The sequence below is a fragment of the Planococcus citri genome, chromosome 2 (assembly GCF_950023065.1).
Source record: "Planococcus citri chromosome 2, ihPlaCitr1.1, whole genome shotgun sequence".
In the NCBI taxonomy this organism is placed as follows: domain Eukaryota; kingdom Metazoa; phylum Arthropoda; class Insecta; order Hemiptera; family Pseudococcidae; genus Planococcus; species Planococcus citri.
In genome coordinates, this window is record NC_088678.1 from 12545229 (window position 1) to 12567561 (window position 22333).

The following is a 22333-nucleotide window of genomic DNA, read 5'->3' on the forward strand; positions in this document are numbered from 1 at the left end:
GAATTGAAAAAAAAAACATTTAAAAAAAATGTCGTATGCGATGAATCATGTTTCACAAACAATTTTATCAGATTTTGAATCATGGTCCATCACATTTTTTTTTTCTTTGCGTCACTAGGGAACTGCGTCAATGACAAATGATATGACAAGGAAAGTGATGATGAGTTAAAAGTAAGCAAGAGTATACATAACTGATTCAAGATTTATTACGGATGCACGTGTACACAGCGTAGCGATTTAATCATTTTTTAACGACTGATTTTAAAAAATAACTGTAGTTTTTTTTAGTGCTATAAAAATCTTCATTTTTTTGTGAATTTGTATTTTCGTGCGTTCGTTTCTTCAGAAATTATTTTTTCTGCACTTTCGATTCGAATGGTTTAGTTCATGAGAGCTTCCAAAAAGATTCAAAAATGAAAATAGATATAAATCGGTATCCCATGAAAATATCGAGTAAGTTTTTTTAGAATACCTACTTACCAAACATTTACTTTCATCTTTAGATAAGTACCTACCTAATTTCAAAGATGATGAGATATGTTTGAAAAGCGATTTTAATAATTAAGGGTGTTTAAAAAAGCAAAATTTTTTTTTTCACTTTTGAGCAAAGAGCTTTAAAAATCCAGGATTTCTCATATAGGTAGGTACCTAGCTAGTGTTGGAAAAAATGGGAGATATCAGTAGATCATTTCATTTGTTATCTAGAATAGTCTAGACTCATTATCCTGATAATTGTACATACATAACTCTACATAATATTTTTCCGAAACTTGATTAGGGAAATTACAATGGTATTCCTCACCCATGTAATTTAATCGAAACGTTCACTGTTCACACTGAGTAAGATTCCTATGTACCTACTCCATTTCCTACCATGAGTGACGTGAAACATGAACTATTTCGAGGAGGGAATATTGATTAGAGAGATATCTGAACTGTCGGTAAAGCTTTCAAAATGGAAAAAAAAACATGCAAAAAATACAAAAGCTAAAATGCATTTTGTTTATTTTTGACAAATTCTCAAAATTCAGATCTGGGCCAAAAATGAGAAGGAATCAAGATTCTCGACTAAATTAGTCTAGAAAACTGAAATTTGATTCACGTGCTTACCCTATTTTCGAACATCTGAATCGATTGGAAACAACTATTTTCAGTATCTCACTCTGCAATTTCAATGTGTCCTGCAGTCGACTGAAAAAAGTTTCATACAATTCTGGGCCTACAGGCTGAAGGCTCCAGCCTATTTTTAAAATTCCAGACAAGGTGTTTTTCTATAGTGACTTTTTAAACTGACTACACATCATTCTTATATAGAGGCGTGCTGCGAATTGAGGTATGAGGGTGTTTCACCCCCCCCCCCCGGAAGACTGAAAAATTTAGACAAAAAATTGAGAATTTTTGGAAAAATCTGTTGCGATATTCGTAAAATATATTTCGTTTATTTTTCGATAAATTTCATTATCGTTCGTTACGTTTTTTTGTTAAAAATATTGGCCATCAACGGCCTCTAAATTTTATATATTTTTCTCAGCCGTTTTAAGATTGTAAATGTTCAGAATTTTTGGGAAAAAATTGGTTAGAACACGTTGAAAAACTTGGGAAAGTTGAGAAGAAATTCCGTAGGCAGGGAAAATAAGAATTAGGTACCAAAAACCATGGATTTTCACTCTTCTTGAATTATAAATTTTCGAGTGTGAAGGATGTTTCACCCCCCCCCCCCCCCCCCGACAGAAAATTTAAAACAAAAAATTGAGAATTTTTGAGAAACATTGAATGAGTTAGCATGAAAAAAACTACAGGGGGGAGATCTGTGGTAAAATGTTGGGGAAATCTGGCGAAAAAAGTTGTGAAAATTTCACTCACACCCCCCTTCCTCTACCCACGACACATCACTTCGTCACGCCTCTGTTCTTATACAGGGTGTCCGGGGAATGATGATACAAACTTCAGATTTGGATGTAACTGGTATGAGTTTAGTTTAAAAAAAGTAAGTTGAACAAGTTGCCTATCTTGAAGATTGAAGGGGCAAAATATGTTTTTAAAATCCAAGAGCCAAAATCCAATTTTGACCATGGGGTCAATAGTACTTTGAAAAATGAATAAAATTACCTATTATGACTTTTTGTCAAACCTGCAAATTGAAGGGGCTACAAATAATTTTTAATTTCCAAAAATCGCAATCAAAAAAATAAATGCGAAATTGAATACCACCTACGCCAAAAAATAAACCAATTTTCTTACGATCATTTTTTTCTAACCATAAAATTTAAAACGTTTTTGGAACTCAAAAATTGTCAGTTTAATAAAATTTTTAGCAAATCAAAAGTTTTGGAATTTCAAACCCAAAACTGCTCTTCGGATTTTATCAATTTCCATGTCAAATTTCAGGTTCAACGCAAGTACAGAAAACACCATTCAAACATTTTCCAGACATCTGCAGCCCAAAAATAATGATTCGATGATATCAACGCTACCAATTTCGCTATCCATGATCGAGCTAATTCTTATCCTTTTAACCATCTCCTCGTGTTACCCTGCAAATAAGGCAGAAATCGCGAACAACTCGTGCGAGAAAATCTTAACATCAAATCATACAAACGGAAATGGAGCCCATACTAATTATTTCTTCAAGGATGTCGAGATCATTAAGAATTGCTCTTCGGATTACGAAAATCAAGAAATCAAAGAAAAATGCGAATTTACTTCGCAAAATGGTAAACATTTACCCGATGATATTTTCCTCTACAGACCAGTAACGGTGAAAAAGAATAATATCACTTATTGGAATATTTACTGCGCCATTTGTCGTCACCAAAATGAAGAATATTTGATAGGGGATGTTGTTTTAACCGCGAATTCGACCTCGAATAAAAATTCCAGCATCGAGTTCGTTCAAATAGTCAATAATACTTTTCTATCATTTTCAAGTTATTTGAACAATTGGAACACGTCGTTGTCGTCATGGACGATGCTGCACGATGGTACAATTTATAATACTCAAATTCATAGGCATCAGTCGTTAGAAAAGTTACCGGTGACGAAATGTGGAGAAAGTTGTAATTATGCACGTAATAATGCGTGCATCATTTCAACAAAACTAGATTGGAGTTATTTTACTCAAAATCATCCTTCTAAGGAAGTCAAATCGAAACCATATTTGGCGATTATGGGTAAAAACTGTCCCTATTATGGTAAAAATTATGCACAGTGTGAAGTGAATAAGTTTTTTGTCCAAGGATTTGATATTGCTTTGTGTGAAAACGACGAAGTTTTTGCATATCTTGAAGGTACAACATTTCCTCCAACACGATGTGTTAAAGTAGATTATTTTAAAATCGACCGAGAAAAATTAATTTTCGTGTGCGATAAATTTGATCTAACAAAGAACCGTGGATTTTGGTCAAATGTGGGTCATATCTTGATAAACACTGCTCGTTACATTTCCATAATCTTGCTGCTGATTCATTTGGCAATCAGTACGAATGCTTCGAATTTAAAAACTTTATGCAACTGTGTTGTATATTCATGTTCGTCAACCACCTTATTGCTTTACATTTACAACGAAATAATGCTTTCATTGGAAGAATGTTCGGTCAGATACTTCATCCTGATTTATCTCGTCTCGAGTATCATACTTTGGACATTAATCTTGATCTACGATGCTTGGCGAGTTGTTTTCAGTGCCCTTCGTGACACTGAAGCATCATCAGACAAAGTCCGAATGATGAAATACATCAGGTACTGCATTTTTGGTTGGACTCTACCTTTGATAACTACTTGGATATTGACATATTTGATCGAAAATCCATCATCATCCAGATGTCTTATTATTCCCAAGTACCCTTTGTATTGTCAAATGTACGTGAAAGGATTGAAAGAGAACTTCAGTTTGGCTTATTTATTCCTAAGTCCGCTGGTGTTTGGGCCTACTTTTTGCTTCGTGTGTTTAGTGAAATCTGACTCACTCAGATCGACGATTAAGAAAAGCCATCTGAGTGTTTTATCCAGGACTACGTATTTGATGACTTTGTATTGGTTACTCGTATTTATTATATGGGTGTTTACAAAGAAAACCTTTGAGTCTATTTCTGATACTTTGATTTGTACATTTTTATCGTTTCAAGGAATCTGCGTATTTTTCCTGTTCGGCTTCAAGAAGGATTCGATGAGATGGTTGTTGTCTGAGTGTGGTTTTAATGTAGCGACCAGAACGACGAGAACTGAAGTTAGTCTGGTTCAGTTTACACAGCAGATTATTGAGCCGTTGGTGGATAATGATCCGATGTAAATTAATGAAAGTTTTGGAGAGAAAGGGCGAGGGGGTTATTTTGAATGTTTTTTTTGAAATATGTAATATATGCGTGTAGCAATTCATTTGGACTGTCAAAAATTGATTTCTGATGCAAAAAATAAACCACGCACTCTCTCATGCGAAAAATGTTCAATTTTCTGATGCGGAAATAATTGATGTTGTGATGCAAAAAAAATCAATTTTCTGATGCAACAAATCGACAAATTCCTGATGCGAAAGCTAAACATTTTCTGATCCAAAAAAGTTATGTATTTCCCTGACGAAAAAATGAACATTTTTTCTGATGGAAAATGGACATTTTCCTGATGCAAAATTCATATTTTCCTGATAAAAAAAAGTATTTTCTGATGAAAAATGAGTACTTTCCTGATAAAAAAAAGTATTTGCCTGATGAAAATTGGTCTTTTTCTGATGCAAAATGGACATTTCCTGATACAAAATGAATATTTTCATGGTGAAAAATTGACGTTTTCCTGATGTAAAAATGGGAATTTTATTTCTTGATGCGCAACAAGTAAACAATCGCCTGATTAAAAATAAACCATTTCCTGATGCAAAAAAAAATACAGTCAAACTTGGATAAGTGGAACCCATGTAAGTGGAAAACCTCTATAAGTGGAATAAAATTCGTTTCCCTAGCACTTCCCTATGTAAACCCATGTTAAAGTCACCTCTTTAAATGGAAACAGAACCTATGTAAGTGGAATTTTGTTTTGAGTAGCAGAACTTCTGGAACTAAAATGTTGCTTTTCGTTTTACCTCTATAAGTGAAATTCTTTTCCTTCTTACCTCTATAACTGAAACATTTATCATAACAGCACCTCCAGAAGTGGAATTCGTTCCAGTTAACGAGGTAAGAAGGAGGGGAATTTCACTTATAGAGGTAAAACGAAAGCAACATTTCAGTTCCAGAGGTCCTGCTACTCAGAATAAAATTCCACTTGTATAAGACTTTAACATAGGTTTAGATGGGGAAGTGGTAGGGAAACAAAAACCTCCATAACTGGAATTCCAATTTGTTCAACCTCTATAAGTGAAACCTACTTTAGTGGAAAACCTATGTAAGTGGAAAAAAATCCGTTTCCCTTGCGATTCCACTTATCCAGGTTTGACTGTAGATGAATTTTCTGATTCAACAAAATCAACAATTATCTGATGCAGTAAGTAAATGAACAATTTTTGATTTTAAAAATGAACTGATACAAAAAAGAGTTTACAATTTTCTAATCCAAAAATAATTACTTTTTCCTGACTAAAAAATGAGCATTTTCCTGATGAAAAATGGGTATTTTCTTGATGAAAAATTGGCATTTTCCTGATGAAAAAGCAACGTTTTCCTGACATAAAAATGGACATTTTCCTGAAGCAAAAAGTAAACAATTGCCTGATGCAAAAAATTAAATAAACAGCTTCCTGATGCAAAAAATGGATGGATTTTCTGATTTAACAAAATAAACAATTTCCTGACCTAGAAAATGAACTATGTTTTATTTAAAAAATGAACAGACACACAGCCAGTATCCTGATACAAAAAAGAGTTCACAATTTTCTGATCCAAAAAAATTACATTCTCCTGATGAAAAAATGAACATTTTTCTGATGCAAAAATGAACATTTTTCTGATGAAAAAATGTAGTACAGGAATTTTAGATGATATGGGAAGATTTATTCGGACTAAATCCTACAAAAGGTTTTTTTGCGGGATACTGTAGTGGAAGGGGTCCTATTTAACATACTAAAAGTCCCACCCCGTACCCCGCGTGCGTCGCGTGCTAGAGCGTGAAAAGTGTCCCGCCGCGGCGTTTTTTGCGATTTTCTCGCGAGGGTTTGATTTTACGTCGAAAATGGCTTTATTTTTGTGTTCTACGTCAAATTTCCGATCTATTGATATATCAACTGCCTTTCTACCCCCAAGGGGGGTGGGACCAGAACCATTCAAATGAGAGGGGTTTTCTAAAAAAAACAAAAAAGCTATCGGCGCATATGGGGGATGAAATGGTCCCGGAGAGTGTTCGAGTTGATACCAGCATGGAAGGTGGGTACCATCGAGAAACTTCCGCGTGAAAAATTTCAGATCCACGCCCCCTCCCCTTTTTGGGGAGCCCCCCTTTTCTGTAATTTCAATAACACTTTTCTCAGCCCCATTTCGACCGATTTTGAAAATTTTTCAGTATGTTATGTATATCCTTAGTAAGTATCCCCACAAAAATTTTCAACCCCCTCCCCTCATATTTACCCCTCAAAATGGCGTTTTTTTATATTTTTTATGCCTATTAACAATCTATATTGCGAGGTAAAATTTTGGAAACACGTTTTTTGGATGTATTTTCGGCCCCCAAACATCATATACTGTTTTAGAAATTTTTGCTTTGGTGCGCCGGGGTGAAAAATTAGATGAATGTGTTTTAAGGGGGTAGGGGGTGAAATGGGAATTTTGAAAAAAATAACTATTAACGAGTAGGGTATCGTTTTCATATGATTCGATACCGCTGAGAACGAATATGACTTCAGATTTTCTGCTACGCTCACCTAGCCCCCTCCAGAGCCCCCCAGCCCCCCTCAATTTTCACTATTTTGGAAATAAAGTTATTTTGATGAAATTTGTGTCGTTTTCATATGATTCGATACCACCGAGCACGAATATGACTTCGAATTTTCTGCTACACTCTCCTAACCCACTCCAGAGTCCCTCAGCCCCCTCAATTTTCACTGTTTTGGAAATAAAGTTATTTTGGTGTCGTATTTATATGATTCGATGTTTCTGAGCACGAATATGGCTTCACATTTTCTGCTGCACTCACCTAGCTCTCTCCACAGCCCTCAGCCCGACCTCAATTTTCACTATCTTTAAAATAGTTACATCAGAGTGAAGTTTTTCAAGGTCACACTCACTAGAAGGATGTTACAATTAAATGAAACCTGTAGAATAAGTGTATATATTATATAATAATGAAATCAAAAAAATTCCAAGTTACATTAATCTCAATATTTAAAATTTTAGGCATCGGCGACGAGTTTTAGTTTTTGTCTGTAGTTCTACAACGTTGTCTTCTTCTTCACTATCTTCGTCTTCTGTCATAGGAGAAGCGGCGTTAAGGCATGCTTCCCCTAAACAATTGGTACAAATTACGATTTTTGGGAGTTTAAATTGCGTTTTTTTCAAAAACATGATAAGAACCATTCTTATAGGAAATTATATGAGAACATTTTTTGAATAACAACTTTGTCGAAAAACGCGATATTTCGCGAGATAATCAAAATATGAAAATGACTTTATTTCCAAAATAATGAAAATTGAGGGGGCTGAGGGGCTCTGGAGTGGGCTAGGAGAGTGTAGCAGAAAATTCGAAGTCATATTCGTGCTCGGTGGTATCGAATCATATGAAAACGACACCAATTTCATCAAAATAACTTCATTTCCAAAATAGTGAAAATTGAGGGGGGCTGAGGGGCTCTGGAGGGGTCTAGGTGAGTGTAGCAGAAAATCTGAAGTCATATTCGTTCTCAGCGGTATCGAATCATATGAAAACGACACCCTACTCGTTAATAGTTATTTTTTTCAAAATTCCCATTTCACCCCCTACCCCCCTAAAACACATTCATCCAATTTTTCACCACGGCGCACCAAAGCAAAAATTTCTAAAACAGTATATGATGTTTGGGGGCCGAAAATACATCCAAAAAACGTGTTTCCAAAATTTTACCTCGCAATATTGATTGTTAATAGGCATAAAAAATATAAAAAAACGCCATTTTGAGGGGTAAATATGAGGGGAGGGGGTTGAAAATTTTTGTGGGGATACTTACTAAGGATATACATAACATACTGAAAAATTTTCAAAATCGGTTGAAATGGGGCTGAGAAAAGTGTTATTGAAATTTCAGAAAAGGGGGGCTCCCCAAAAAGGGGAGGGGGCGTGGATCTGAAATTTTTCACGCGGAAGTTTCTCGATGGTACCCACCTTCCATGCTGGTATCAACTCGAACACTCTCCGGGACCATTTCATCCCCCATATGCGCCGATAGCTTTTTTGTTTTTTTTAGAAAACCCCTCTCATTTGAATGGTTCTGGTCCCACCCCCCTTGGGGGTAGAAGGGCAGTTGATATATCAATAGATCGGAAATTTGACGTAGAACACAAAAATAAAGCCATTTTCGACGTAAAATCAAACCCTCGCGAGAAAATCGCAAAAAACGCCGCGGCGGGACACTTTTCACGCTCTAGCACGCGACGCACGCGGGGTACGGGGTGGGACTTTTAGTATGTTAAATAGGACCCCTTCCACTACAGTATCCCGCAAAAAAACCTTTTGTAGGATTTAGTCCGAATAAAAAATTTAAAATGACTGTACTAATGAACATTTTTCTGATGAAAAAATGAACATTTTCCTGATGAAAAAAATGTTAACATTTTTCTGATGAAAAATCAGTATGTATTTTCCTGATAAAAAAATCAGTATGTACCTATTTTCCTGATGAAAAATCAGTATTTTCCTGATGCAAAATCAGTATTTTCCTGATGCAAAATCAGTATTTTCCTGATGCAAAATCAGTATTTTCTTGATGCAAAATCAGTATTTTCCTGATGCAAAATGGGGCATTTTCCTGATGAAAATTGACATTTGTGATCTGTCACGAGAAAACCAACCTAGTGTCCAAAACATAAATTTTACAGGAAGGGCATTTGAAGTTTTGAGTCTATGAGTATCAGGCGATCATGAATTTGGAAGTCCGTGAAACTTGCACCACTTTTGACTCCCATGAGTGCCAACATAACCCGATATTTTTTTCAGAATTATCACATTCAAAATTGCCAAGTCCAATAATCAAAATTTCCCAAAATCATTTTTTTTGAATTTTTTGCCAAAAATGTTGCAAAAACTATCTACCCCGAGTATGAATTATTAATGAAGAATAAGTTATTTTTATTAAATTTATCACGTTTCTTAACAAATTTGTTCAAGGTGAAAATAGTTGATTCTTCCAACTCAAGCCTTACTCAAATTTCAAAATATGGCACAAATCTTCCAAATGTGGGCCGATTGTTGCCAAAATTTGCATTTCGACTCCCCAGAACATACCTTTCAAGAACATCAAAAAAAAAAATTTCAATTTTTACGGTAGTTGCTCTATTTTTTTGACCTCAGATTTAGGGTTTAGAGAATCGTTCGCGAACGTTTCAACCCCCACAGTCGGATTCAGCACCCCAAGTACTACTAATATCCACCATAAAAAAGATTTGGTTTTTTTGTACACTAAGCTGGTTTTCTTGTGACAGATCATATTTTCCTGATGTGAAAAGTAAACAATCGTCTAATGCAAAAAATAAACAACTTCCCGATGCAAAAAAAATGATAAATTTTCTGATTCAACAAAAACAACGATTTCCTGATGCAGAGAATGAACAATTTTTGATTTAAAAAATGATCATTTTGCTGATGAAAAATGGGCATTTTCCTGATGCAAAAAGTAAACAATCACCTGATGCAGAAAATGAACAATTTTTTATTTAAAAAATGAACAGACAGTATCCTGATACAAAAAATAGATAACACTTTTCTGATCCAAAAATAACATTATCCTGACGAATAAAATGGATATTTTTCTGATGAAAAATGGACATGTTCCTGATGCAAAAAGTAAACAATCGCCTGATGCAAAAAATGAACAACTCCTTGATGCAAAAAAATGGATGAATCTTCTGATTAAACAAAATCAAAGATTTCCTGATGCAGAAAATAAACAATTTTTGATTTAATAAATAAACAAAATCCTAATACAAAAAAGAGTTATCCAAAAAATTTTCTGATCAAAAAAAATAAAAATTTCCTGATGAAAAAAATGCAATATTTTTAACTCTACATAATTATATTACTGGGTTATTGTGTTTGAATAATTATTCACTCTTATTTGATTTCACATTTAAGGGAAGTAGTATGAAGACTGTGAAAAATGTTGTTTTCTACGTTTTTTCAATTCCTAGAAATGAATATGATTTGTCCAGATCTCTGCGATTTGAAAAAGCAGTTCAGAACTCTTAAAACTTCAAAATCGTGCTGTATTGGAAGAGAGGAATAATTCATACATTTTTTGCCATTCTGAAATTTTTCCAACATGAATTCACTTTTTTCCCCATAAAAATATGCTGGTTAAAAAAATGCACACCTCAGATGTTCTGCCTACTCGCTGATCTTCTGGAAGAAAATTTTTAAAAAAAAATAATGGATAAATCAAAAAGGCTGAGTGTACGCTCTGAATTATACCTATAATTAAACATAAATAAAAATTTCAAAATGATTACCTAAATGTAATTTCAAAACCAATAATTTTATTGATTTATGGGTTTGTAAAATTTTAAAATTAGGTAGGTAATTGTAAGGATTGATTTTTAAAAATTTCATTTTGTGCATCAGAAATATAAGATTTGGTTTGATGTCAATTTATTGTTGTTGTATTTTGCTAAAAATTTAAAAAAATGTTGAATTAAAATCAAACAAAAAGAAACGTTGGAAGATTTACCAAATTTTTAAAAATAAAAACATCACCCTTGATTATCAAAAATAATTACGTTCTCACAAAGTTCGTTGAACTCATTTCGAATTTATTGTCATCAAAAGTTATTGAATTTTTCATTTTGTTAACCCATTGCAACCATCAACCAATAGGGTGAAAGTAAATGCAAAAACTATTTGCTTCAGTCAAATCGAATCAAAATTTTAATTTTAGTGATCTAGAGAATGTGTGTTTAGCTTATTTTAAAATTCTGCTGAAATTGACTCGAATTGTTCGTGATTTGTGATCCTCTGATTGAAATATATTCGTGAAAAAATGGATGTGTGATACATTTTCTCATCAATGATCTCATAAATCTGTTAAAAAGCCATTCAAACCACCTGGAATAGGTCTTTAAAAATCATGCCAAATACCAATGTATTCTACACTTAACTTTTAAAAAAATTAGATTAAGATTTTATTTTGGCTAATTATCTTGTGGGACTTGGCTATATTTGATAAGGAATTGTCACTATACTTAAGTATTCAATACCTAATATAAGTAAGTATACAACTCAAGTGTTGTTAAGCTGTGATATCCTTATAATGTTTTTTTAATATTAGGTAATTATTGGTATTCGACAATTTTTATGTAGGTAGGTATTTTTATAATTTGTGCCATACGATTCATTCAATTAAGTATACGTTTGTAGAATAAATGCAAACAATTAGATATTATTAGGTAAGTATATTAAGTAGATATCGCTCTATAACGTGTAAGTATATGTACCCATTGTTTATCTAAAATATTTTATTTATTGCTTAATTTATTCAATTTTTAATGTTACCTGTAGCAGATTTTTTTCTTTGTTTTGGAAGCTCCTGCGATAAATCTGTAAAATAAAAATTAAAACATGTGTCAGTTCATTTTAATGACTTTGCAACAAAAATACCTAAATGTAATTATAGGTCCCTGTGTATTATCAAATAAGACATTATGGTCGTTTCTCACCCCATGATTTTTGTTTTTACCTCATTAAATGCAGTACCTACCTAATAATTCTCAAAAAATACAAATTGAGAATTATATTTCAAGAGGAATGAGTACCATTTGTCATCAAACTTTCTAAATAGACATACAGAAGTGACTAGTTGACGTTTAAATCGTTGACATAATGTGTATCTGGGTGGGTAGGTACGTACTTGAAGCTACTTCCACATCACCTTCTTGATTATTTTTCAAAAATGAAATTTATCGTAGAAGGCAAACACTTCATTAAATCGAAACACCTACATGCTTGCATATTTTATAGCGATGGAGCCGTCAGTGTCACATCCACATTGCAATTTGCTCAATTCGAATTTTTTTTCAATTCCAAAATTTTTCTTATCGCCAAAAAAATGATTCGGAAAGTTCGTGTTACGTTGACCTATTTTATGAATCTGCTCATCGGATGAATTCATGTTCAACAAGTACTCGTAGGTACCTTACCTGTACTACCTATAGGTAATTATCAGTTCTGTCACTATATTATAAATAGACAAAATGATTAGTTCGATTTTAGAACACTGGAGTTGAAACCGCAAAAACCATCGAGAAAAATTAAGAAACAAGTAATTTTCAAACTGATGAGTAACAAAGAAGAACTTTAATTTCTAATCTTCAAATTGAAACTTTGAAAATGTTCAGCAGTATCGATTATGACTCTATTGAAGAAAACATAACCAGATTTATATCCATATCTTATTTTGAAAATCTAACATTCAACTCAGCATCGATATTAGCTTTAATCATCTCAACAGGTTTTCTCATTTTATACTTAATCGTCGGTGCCAATAAAGAGAATTTGAGCAGTTTACCGAATAAAACCCTATATTCGTATTCTATATCGTTATTAATATCGTATTCATCAACCTTAATTTTATGGTGTTCCAATTCATACGACAAATTGCAGTTCGTATGTATGTATGTAACTGAAACGCAATATTTTTGGACATTTATTATCTCATACGAATACTGGCGTTTTACCTACAATTCGTTCAAGAATCGCAAAATCAGTACAGAAGGGCAAACGATAAAATATATAATTTATTGCTTCCTTGGATGGGTCCTACCTGCGATACCAGTAATCGCACTTGTCTTCATGGTGATAATTTTATCAAAATTCGATGAAAATACCGTTTTGAATTTCAACGAATCTTCTGATGATTTTACCATAATGGCTTATCTGATGTTTACGTTTTTCGTTGTATTTTTGGTTCAAATTGTAACGATTTTAATTTGCATAATTTTTGTGTTCATTCAAGCATGTGTATTTATTTACTTTGCGACGATGCGAGTTAATGTACAATCGACTGTGAAAAGAAATTACTTGATTGTTTTTATCAAAATTGCGTACTTGATGAATGGATTCTGAGTAATTTTTTTTATAACGACGTATATTTGTGCAACAAATTCTGATTCTACCAGTGAAGCTGATGGAACCAGTTTACCAGGCGATATTTGGGCGTTTTCGTTCGCGTTTCAGGGCACGTTTTTATTTTTTGCTTTTGGATTGGCGAAATTTAAGCTCATAATAGCCGGCTGGTGTGCTCGTGATAATCGTGCAATTGGTGTAAAAAATGATGGATGAGAAAAAAATCTGTTACGATAATGAAATATCCCCTCAACTTTATCTTATTCAATGACTTAAGTGTTCACCAAGCAAAATGAAGCATCGGAGCCCTGTTCTTGAAACATCTTTATAATTCATTTTTAAGTGCAGGTACCTACCTATTAAGTGCCCAAGTATTCACAATTACAGGGTGGCCAGAAATATCGGGTACCCCAAAGAAAGTGTTTCATTAAAAATGTAGGTTGGCAACATGAAATAGATGCATATGATTGGTGGAATGTTATCTCTACAGTCCAACAACCAATCACGTGCTCTCATTATTATCATTCACTGTGACCAACCGAAGTATTTGGCAGAAAACTTTTTTAGGGGTACCCAATATTTCTGGCCACCCTGTAGATGTCTACCTACCAAAAGTTTATTTCTTTTAAGAGTGTGCCAACGCTTTTCATTATCTAGGTAGATACCTACTTACTTAAATAATAAGCTTATAAGAATTTGAATTACCTATTTATTGTATAAATAAAACTTGTTTACTTTTTTGAATGATTCTGTTGCTCTTGCTACAAATACATTTTCAAGTGAGATTTCAATGACAATGAGACCAATTCCAGTAGGTCTTTTTAGAAAAAGTTGAAAAACGTTCAAAACTATTGAAACAGTTTTTTAAGACTTTGTATGTAGGTAGGTATGAAATTGATACAGTGGGGTTAGACGTGACTGCTTTGTAGAAGATGAAGTTATCATCATAGTTTTCTCCTATGGTGGTTTTCTGAGAAATATTCTTTTGGGAAGGAATATTTGCCAATTATAGCTTACTAGCTCTAGATTATGCAATCCTATAGCTACCTCAATACACACAGTGAGAAGTTGCAATACTATAAATAAAGAAAGTCTTTTTGAACCAATTAGGTACTTATGGGTTATTATTACAGATACAGATGTTATGTAATGCAAGTAATTGAGCAAAATTATACCAACTAGTTACAAGTAAACTTATAATTAAACTGTGTGTGAGATATAGGTACACACTAGAGCTGAAAACGGTACTCGCTGACAGCGGGTAACTACTGTACCCATATCGTCAATTCTCGCTTCTCGCTAGTAGCGGGCAGCGAGTTGAAAAAATGTCGCACTGGTTCGTAGTGCATTGAATGCGTAGTCGGTGTACTGGCATGACATCATAATTGTCATCAATCATGTCAAATGTCAATCACACATACAAACGACAGGTGTCGAAGCATAACTCCTCCCACTTACCCATTATCAAATTTTGGGGTGCGTGCGCAGACCAAGTGCGAAAACATTCGGGGTGTGCTCGCTATGTGCTACTATCTATACCCTATTCGTGTTCAGCGTCACCAAAAACATACTATTCCATGTGTTGCACGTACAAAACACTTTTTTGAACTTTTACCCCCTTTGAGGAGTTGCTGGGGGCCATGGATGGGATCCTATCAAAGATCTGACGTCATATTCGTGTTCAGCGTCACCAAAAACATAGAATTCGATACATCACATGCCCCAGATTGTCTTTCAAAAGTTTTGCCCAAAATTGATGGTGGAGGTGTTCCCCCTTCATCAAGAGATCCCATCTTGAAACTTGAATATTTCGAAAGAGCATCAAAAGGTACATCTATGGAAATTTTTTCAAAGTTTTAAATGGTAGCTCCCACTTACAGCGCCATTTTGAAATTTTAACTTTCAATTTGAAAGTTCAACTTTCAACTTTTGAAAATTTCAAAATGCTTAAAAAGTTTTAAATGCGATGCCCTTTTGAACTGTAAAATCAGTTTTGATGAAAGTTTCATAGTTTTGGAGGAATGGGCTGCCGAAGTTGAGTATCTCGAGACAATGTGAAAATAATGGAAGCCCCCCACCTGCCCCCTGAGGGGGCTGGGACCAAACTAATTGCGGGGTTCTTACTTACTGGGTGGGTATATATTGTAAAAAAAAAAATTGAGTGAAATCGAAGGCGCTTTTTTTTGGTTGAATTGACATGGAATGACCCAAATATCATAGCAGTATAAGATGAACAGTGTTGGACTGAATACAGCGCCTTGCAGTACACCTTGGCTGATTTCTCAAAGCAAAGAGCTTTCATCGTCGATTTGAATATAAAATTTCCTATTTTGAAGGAAGGAAGAAATGATTTTATGTAGAAAGGTGGGTGTTTTGATTGTAACTAATTTATGAATTAAACCGCAATGCCATACAGAGTCGAAGGCCTTTTTGATGTCTATAAAAGCTGCAGTTGTGAATTGCTTCTTTTTGTAGCCATTATTAATAAGTTGTACCATTCGATGAACTGATGAACTGTGCTCATTTTATTACAAAAACCATACTGAAAAGCTGGCAAAATCTGTTCCTTTTTCAGAAAGTCCAACAGAGACGTCTACGAATGATTTTTTCAAGGATTTTAGATAGATAAGAGAGAAGACTGATAGGTCTATAATCATTAGGAGACGAAGAAGGAGATTCTTTTTTGGATAGCACAATTACTTTGGCAATTTTCCAGGTATTAGGAAAGTAACCAATTCGAAGGCAAGAGTTGAAAAGTGTTTTGAAGCTTGTTAGGATATTTGTTGGAAGGTTTTTAAGCATAATGTTACTGATGTCATCCGAGTCTGGTGATTTCCGGATTTTGATTTTTTTGATAATATAGCGAATTTCTTCAACTGAGGTTCGACGAAGCATTTTGCGAAGACGATGATTGCTGGGTTCAGTCGAAATACGTATCTATATTGTCATCATACTTTCGCAATAGACACACAGAAATGACTACCTAGTTGACGTTTAAATCGTTGACATAATGTGTATCTAGGTAGGTAGTAGGTACTTGAAGCTACTTTCACATTACCTACTTGATTATTTTTTTAAAATAAAATTTATCGTAAAGACAAACACTTCATTGAGCAGAAACACCTAGGTACTTGTCTATTTTATAGCGAATGACGCCGTCAGTATCACATTAACATCGCGATTTGCTCGAACCGAAATTTTTTTTCAAATCCGAAATTTTTCTTATCGCGTATTCGCATTCTCATAACCACAACAAAATGATTCGGAAAGTTTGTGTTACTTACGATGATTGAAACCGCGAAAACCATGGAGAAAAATCAGGAAACAGTCATTTTCAAACTGATAAATAACAAGGAACTTTAATTTCTAATCTTCAAATCGAATCTTTGAAAATGTTCAGCAGTATTGATTCTGATTCTGATGAAGAAAGCATAACCAGATTCACGAGTACATGTATGGTATCCATATCTTATTTTAAAACACTAAAATTCAACTCAGCAGGGATATCAGCTTTAATTATCTCAACAGTTTTTCTCATTTTATACCTAATCGTCAGTGCCAGTAAAGAGAATTTGAGTAGTTTACCTAATAAAACCCTTTATTCGTATTCTATATCGTTATTAATTTCGTATTTAGCCAGCTTAATTTTATGGTGTTTCAAATCGTACAGATTGCAGCTCGTATTTATGTATGCAACTGAAACGCAATATTTTTGGACTTTTATTATCTCATACGAATACTGGCGTTTTCCTACAATTCGCTGAAAAATCGCAAAATCAGTACAGAAGGGCAAACAAAAAAATATATAATTTATTGCTTCCTAGGATGGGTCATACCTGCGATACCAATATTCGCACTTGTTTCCCTATTGATAATTTTTTCAAAATACGATGAAAAAACCATTTCGAATCTCAACGAATCTTCTGCCGATTTAACGATTATGGCATTTCTTGCTATTACGCTCATCGTTGTATTTTGGGTTCAAGTTGTGACGGTTTTAATTTGTGTGATTTTTGTGTTTATCCAAGCAGGTGTATTTATTTACTTTGCGACAGTGCGAGATAATGTACAATCTACTGTGAAAAGAAATTACTTGATTGTTTTTATTAAAATTGCGTACTTGATGAATGGATTCTGGATAATATTTTTTTTAACAATGTTTATGGCGTGTTCAAATTCTGATTCTATCAGTAAAACCAGTTTACCAGACGATATTTGGGCGTTTTCGTTCGCGTTTCAGGGCACGTTTTTATTTTTTGCTTTTGGATTGGCGAAATTTAAGCTATTAATATCTGGCTGGTATGCTCGTGAAAATCGTGAAATTCGTGGAAATGATGGATGACGATATTGAAATGTCGCCTCATTGGCTCAACTTTATCTTATCAAGTGACTCAATTGTTCACCAAACAAACCAAGTAGGCATTTAGAATTAGATGTCTACCTACCAAAAGTTTATTTCTTTTTAGGAGTGTGCCAAAGATATTCGCTATCTAAGTACTTACTTACTTAAATAATAAGCTATAATAAGAATTTGAATTTTTATAAATAAAAGTTGTTTACTTTTTTGAATGATTCTGTTGCTACAAAATACAAGTAGATTTTCAATTGGCTGCAGAAAATTTTTCTCATGAGATTTCAGTGACGATGAGACCTAGTCCAGTATAATAAAGGCCTTTTTAGAAAAAGTTGAAAAACGTTCAAAACTATCGAAATTGTTTTGTATGTAGAGTAGTTTTTTGAGATACTTATACACTTTTAACTCCAAACAACTTGCAAGAGGGTGAAACTAAGATAGTATGGTCATGATTTTGAGCTATTGTCGACTTCTCTAGGTAAATTTGGGCCGAGAAATTCAACAAATATAAGGCAATTGATTAATCAGTCACCTTCCCATTACTAAAGTCCAACTGTTCAAAACTCAGCAGCTTCTACATCTGTGAATCAAATTATTGAACAAAAGACGTCATTTTCAAAAAATTGCAGCCAAACACCTCAGAAAGAGTATCAATTGTTCAAGTCAAGCTCCAGACAATAATTATAATCAGGGCTCACACAGTACATGGCATTGTTGCTCAAAAATTTAAGTTACATATTACCCATACAAAAATGACCATGGTAATTTCGATGTGAATGTCGACCCATCCACATCCGTCACTTTTGGATGCCACATGTCGATGTGAATTTCAACTCTGTGTCGAGCCAATTGTTGATGTAATTGTCGACCAATGTTGATTGGCATTTATGTCGACAATTGGCTCGACACAGGGTCAAAATTTACATTAACATGTGGGATCCAAATGTGACGGATGTGGATGGATCGACATTGGCATCAAAATTTACGTCGACCTCCAGCTAAGCAAAATTGTTAAATTTTAGTTCCAAAATTGAAATTTTTTCCAAAAATTGTTTTCTCTTACACACTTAGATGGCCATTGCTCATGCTGAAAGCAAAAGCAGCATCGACGCGGAGGCCACCTAGTGGTGTTGATATATCGATATCTTAAACGATATATCGATATGAGATCCAATATCGACATATCGATATGAAAAATCAATATCGACGATATATCGTATCGTCAAAAATTGAGGAAAAAATGCATGAAAACAGCCAAAAATATGAGTAAAAATTGAAATTAGAAAGAAATTTTTAAAATTTTTTCAAAAAAAAATTTTCTTACTTTTTTAAAAATCTATAAAAACACTTTTTGTCGTACCAAATTTTTTGCAGTTGTTAATTCACAATTAAACTTAAATGACTGAGTATACAAATGGGAAAAATAGGTACTTTCAAGGCAATATTGAAGATATCGATATATCGGCGATATATCGATATCTGTTGGAAAAATATCGTGATATATCGATATAAAATTTTTCTAAATATCAACATCACTATAATGGCCACCAGAGAAGTACAGACAGAAAGTCCATATTCAGTATAGTTGAACATTAAACTCTTTATACTGAAAGGTGCAATAGGTTATCTAAGAGTACTAAACTAATACATTTTCATGTCGACAACATGTCGATGTTAATGTTGATGTGAAATTCGACCTCAACAAATATGTGACGCGGCACGACAAAATCGACCTTCGAACTGAAAACAAGTTTTTGAGTTATGGGGGGTTAAAGTTTTCAGTCCAGTTCTGCTCATTTAGCGGAAGCGCTTGCGTTCTAATCACGTTCTCCGGCTAAACTGAGCTAAACATAGTCTTGGATAACGTTTCTTGCCGGTTTTGTGTGAATATCACTGGATAAAATGGTTATTTACATTGATACAGGGGGCTCAGTCATGATTGCGCTCATTTTTTCAATTTTTTTTAAATTTTTTCATTATTTTCAATTTTGAAATCAATCTGGAGGCGAAACAAAGCGTTCTACGAGAAAAATACGTCGAGCAAAGTTGTAGAGAATTAAATTTCCAAAAACCTACAAGAGGTTTATTTTTCTCCAAAATGCATAGTTTTTCCGTTTTTCTCAAAAAACAGAAATTTTATGGTAATCATCATGAAGTTTTTGTTTTTTGAGAAAAACGGAAAAACTATGCATTTTGGAGAAAAATAAACTTCTTATAGGTTTTTGGAAATTTAATTCTCTACAACTTTGCTCCACGTATTTTTCTCGTAGAACGCTTTGTTTCGCCTCCAGGTCGATTTAAAAGTTAAAATAATGAAACAATTTTTAAAAAATCAAAAAAATCAAAAAAATGAGCACACTTCTGACTGGATTACCATGTATATGGAGCTATGCAAATCATAGGGACTTCTGGGTGGTTTTAAATGATTTTTGAATATCCGAGGACCAAAAATCCGTCAAAAAGTGAAAAATAATTTTTTCAGTCCGAAGGTCAATTTTGTTGTGCTGCGTCACATATGTACATCCACAATATCAACTTAATTTTTCAAATTTGAGAAATCTTCGAAAATTTGGTCGATGTTAGTGTCGATGTATTTGTGGATGATCGACTTCCACATCGACATAACATCGACAACTCCGAACTATGGGAAAGCGAATAATTTTATCAAGGCCATAAAAAATTTTTTCTCCTTTCAAACAATGATCATATTTTTAAATGTTTACTGAACTTGTAAACACTGAAACAGAAATTTTAATTCTGAAAAATTGGTCCACATAGTTGTGGATGTAAATTTCAAGCATCAAATTTTACATCAACCTGTCCACATCACATGTCAAGGTATAAGAAACAATGAGAAAATTTCGAAAATTTTCATTAACCTGGCTTCTTTACGGATAGGAGATTCCTATTGAATAACGTATTGGTCACTTTTCCATCATCATGTTGGAAAAAAACTTAGTCGATGTAAATGTTGATGTCAACAATTGTTGTACAGGTAGGTACACCACCAGTTTCACAACAAGCTGTTACAAAATGCTGCAGTTTCTTGCAAAATAGCCCGTTATTTGATAAATGCATTTGGAGTACAACTTGATTCTGACATAAACAATATTATGGATTCCATTTTAACTTGCATTCAAGCTAAGTAAGTAGGTATGTACGCATGTCAAATGAAAATTTTCTAGCAGTTGAAGTTGAAACAAACAACTGGGACAGAAAGCAGCAACCCTTTCAAGCTTTTAGTTCTGATGAACTTTGGAATTTTCCAGAACTACCTTACAAGGATTTAAAGATCTTATTCACTGGTAGTTATCAACTCAAGCAGGGTGTCTCTTACCTTGCAGTTTATGGCAGATGACTTCACAATCCCACTTTCCTTCTTGAAACGAAAAATATGGAAATTGTGAGAGTGCAATCAAGGCATATTAATTTGCAAAGATAACTGTAGATGCTATATTCAATTTTATGAACTTAATCACATGCAGTTGTTAGGAATTAAAAGATAGCCTACTGCTGCAATTGTGCAAATGGTAATCAAACTATTAGTTGCTGTTCACATATTGTAGCAATTATCTATTTCTTCGCACATATCAAATTTGGTAAACAGAATTTAAAGACCAGCAGAGATGCTGCAACATCTCTTTGATTAGGAACCCTATTGACAAAATTATGCATAAAAACAGGTGTGTAGATGTGTAATGCGTGAATTTGGACTTTTTTCAACAAAAAAAAACATGCGATTCAGCCTGCGAATAGCATGCTTAAAAGTAATGTTAAAGCATGTAAAATAAAAGTGGAGTTATTTCCGCATAAATGCTTATGAGTTGTGAACTTATTAAATTTTTAAATTGTTCTCCCAAGTCCAGAAAGTGCAAACATTTATGGGGAAATAACTCCACTCTTTGCAAGCAGCGAAGCGGCCGAGTGGGTTAGGTAATGAGGAAAAATAGAAACTGCTGGCCCCTGGTTAGATCCCCACCCAGGGCAAAAAATTTTTCGATTTTCATTTCATTTTACATGCTTTAACATCTCTTTTACACATGATATTCGCAGGCTGAATCGTATGCTTTTTTTGAAAAAAGTCCAAATTTACTCATGCTTGTGGTATGCATAAAAACATGCGTTTTAGCATGCTATCGCATAATTTTTGTCAATAGGGAATAGTGGTGTCAAAAAATATCGATAGTATCGATAGTATCGATACTTGGCTGTATTCGATACTTATCGATACTTTTTGAGCGAGTATCGAATACAAAATTTCGTTAAAATTTAGCAAAAATGGTGCAAAATATGGTTAAAACTTCCTCAAAATGCGAGTAAAAGCATGAAAAAAACAAAAATACCAAAAACTGTTCAAATTTTTGTGAAATTCCAGCTGTTGTCAAATTGTCACTGTATTTTTCGTTTTTTCCTCTGGGCCATGGCCCATAGTAAAAAAAAAAAACACCGGCAAAAATGTGAAAAATTGGGGGTATCGATAGTATCGATACTTATCAATACTTTTGGAGAATCATTCGATACTAATCGATACCTTTTTTCGACGATACTTAACACCACTAATAGGGAACATACATGATGTTAGTGCAGTCACTGAAAACAGCGATGAAGATGAGACAAAAATGTTCATGCTTCATGAGTTAGCTGACATTGATCAAGAAGACAGTGATGATGACTTGTGCAGTTTCCCCCAGGGGAATACTTTTTTTTGACCATTTAAAGAACCCTTGTTCTCAAAAAACTAGTTTTTATTTACTTAGG

The 22333-nt window shown here is 33.8% G+C and overlaps 2 protein-coding genes and 1 long non-coding RNA gene across 4 annotated transcripts in view; 2 read left to right on the forward strand and 1 right to left on the reverse strand.

Moving 5' to 3' along the window:
• Positions 1-22333, reverse strand: part of LOC135834710 (uncharacterized) — a 194116-nt gene that overhangs the window by 125792 nt on the left and 45991 nt on the right. For both annotated transcript variants that reach the window (XM_065348668.1, XM_065348669.1), the window contains exon 2: positions 11653-11697. The gene's annotated coding sequence lies outside the window, so the exon portion shown is untranslated. The remainder of the gene's footprint in view (positions 1-11652; positions 11698-22333) is intronic.
• On the forward strand, positions 211-6100 carry LOC135834705 (uncharacterized). The gene is made up of 2 exons (XM_065348663.1): positions 211-453; positions 2389-6100. Exon 2 carries the CDS (start codon positions 2459-2461, stop codon positions 4286-4288), a length of 1830 nt encoding a protein of 609 aa, XP_065204735.1. The 5' UTR covers positions 211-453; positions 2389-2458; the 3' UTR covers positions 4289-6100.
• On the forward strand, positions 11987-13675 carry LOC135834706 (uncharacterized). Its single transcript, XR_010556738.1, has 2 exons — positions 11987-12283; positions 12346-13675. It is a non-coding gene; the product is annotated as an uncharacterized LOC135834706 (long non-coding RNA).

Coding starts and splice junctions, on each gene's coding strand:
- LOC135834705 (XM_065348663.1), top strand. CDS start 2,459: ATGATATCAACGCTACCAATTTCGCTATCCATGATCGAGCTAATTCTT.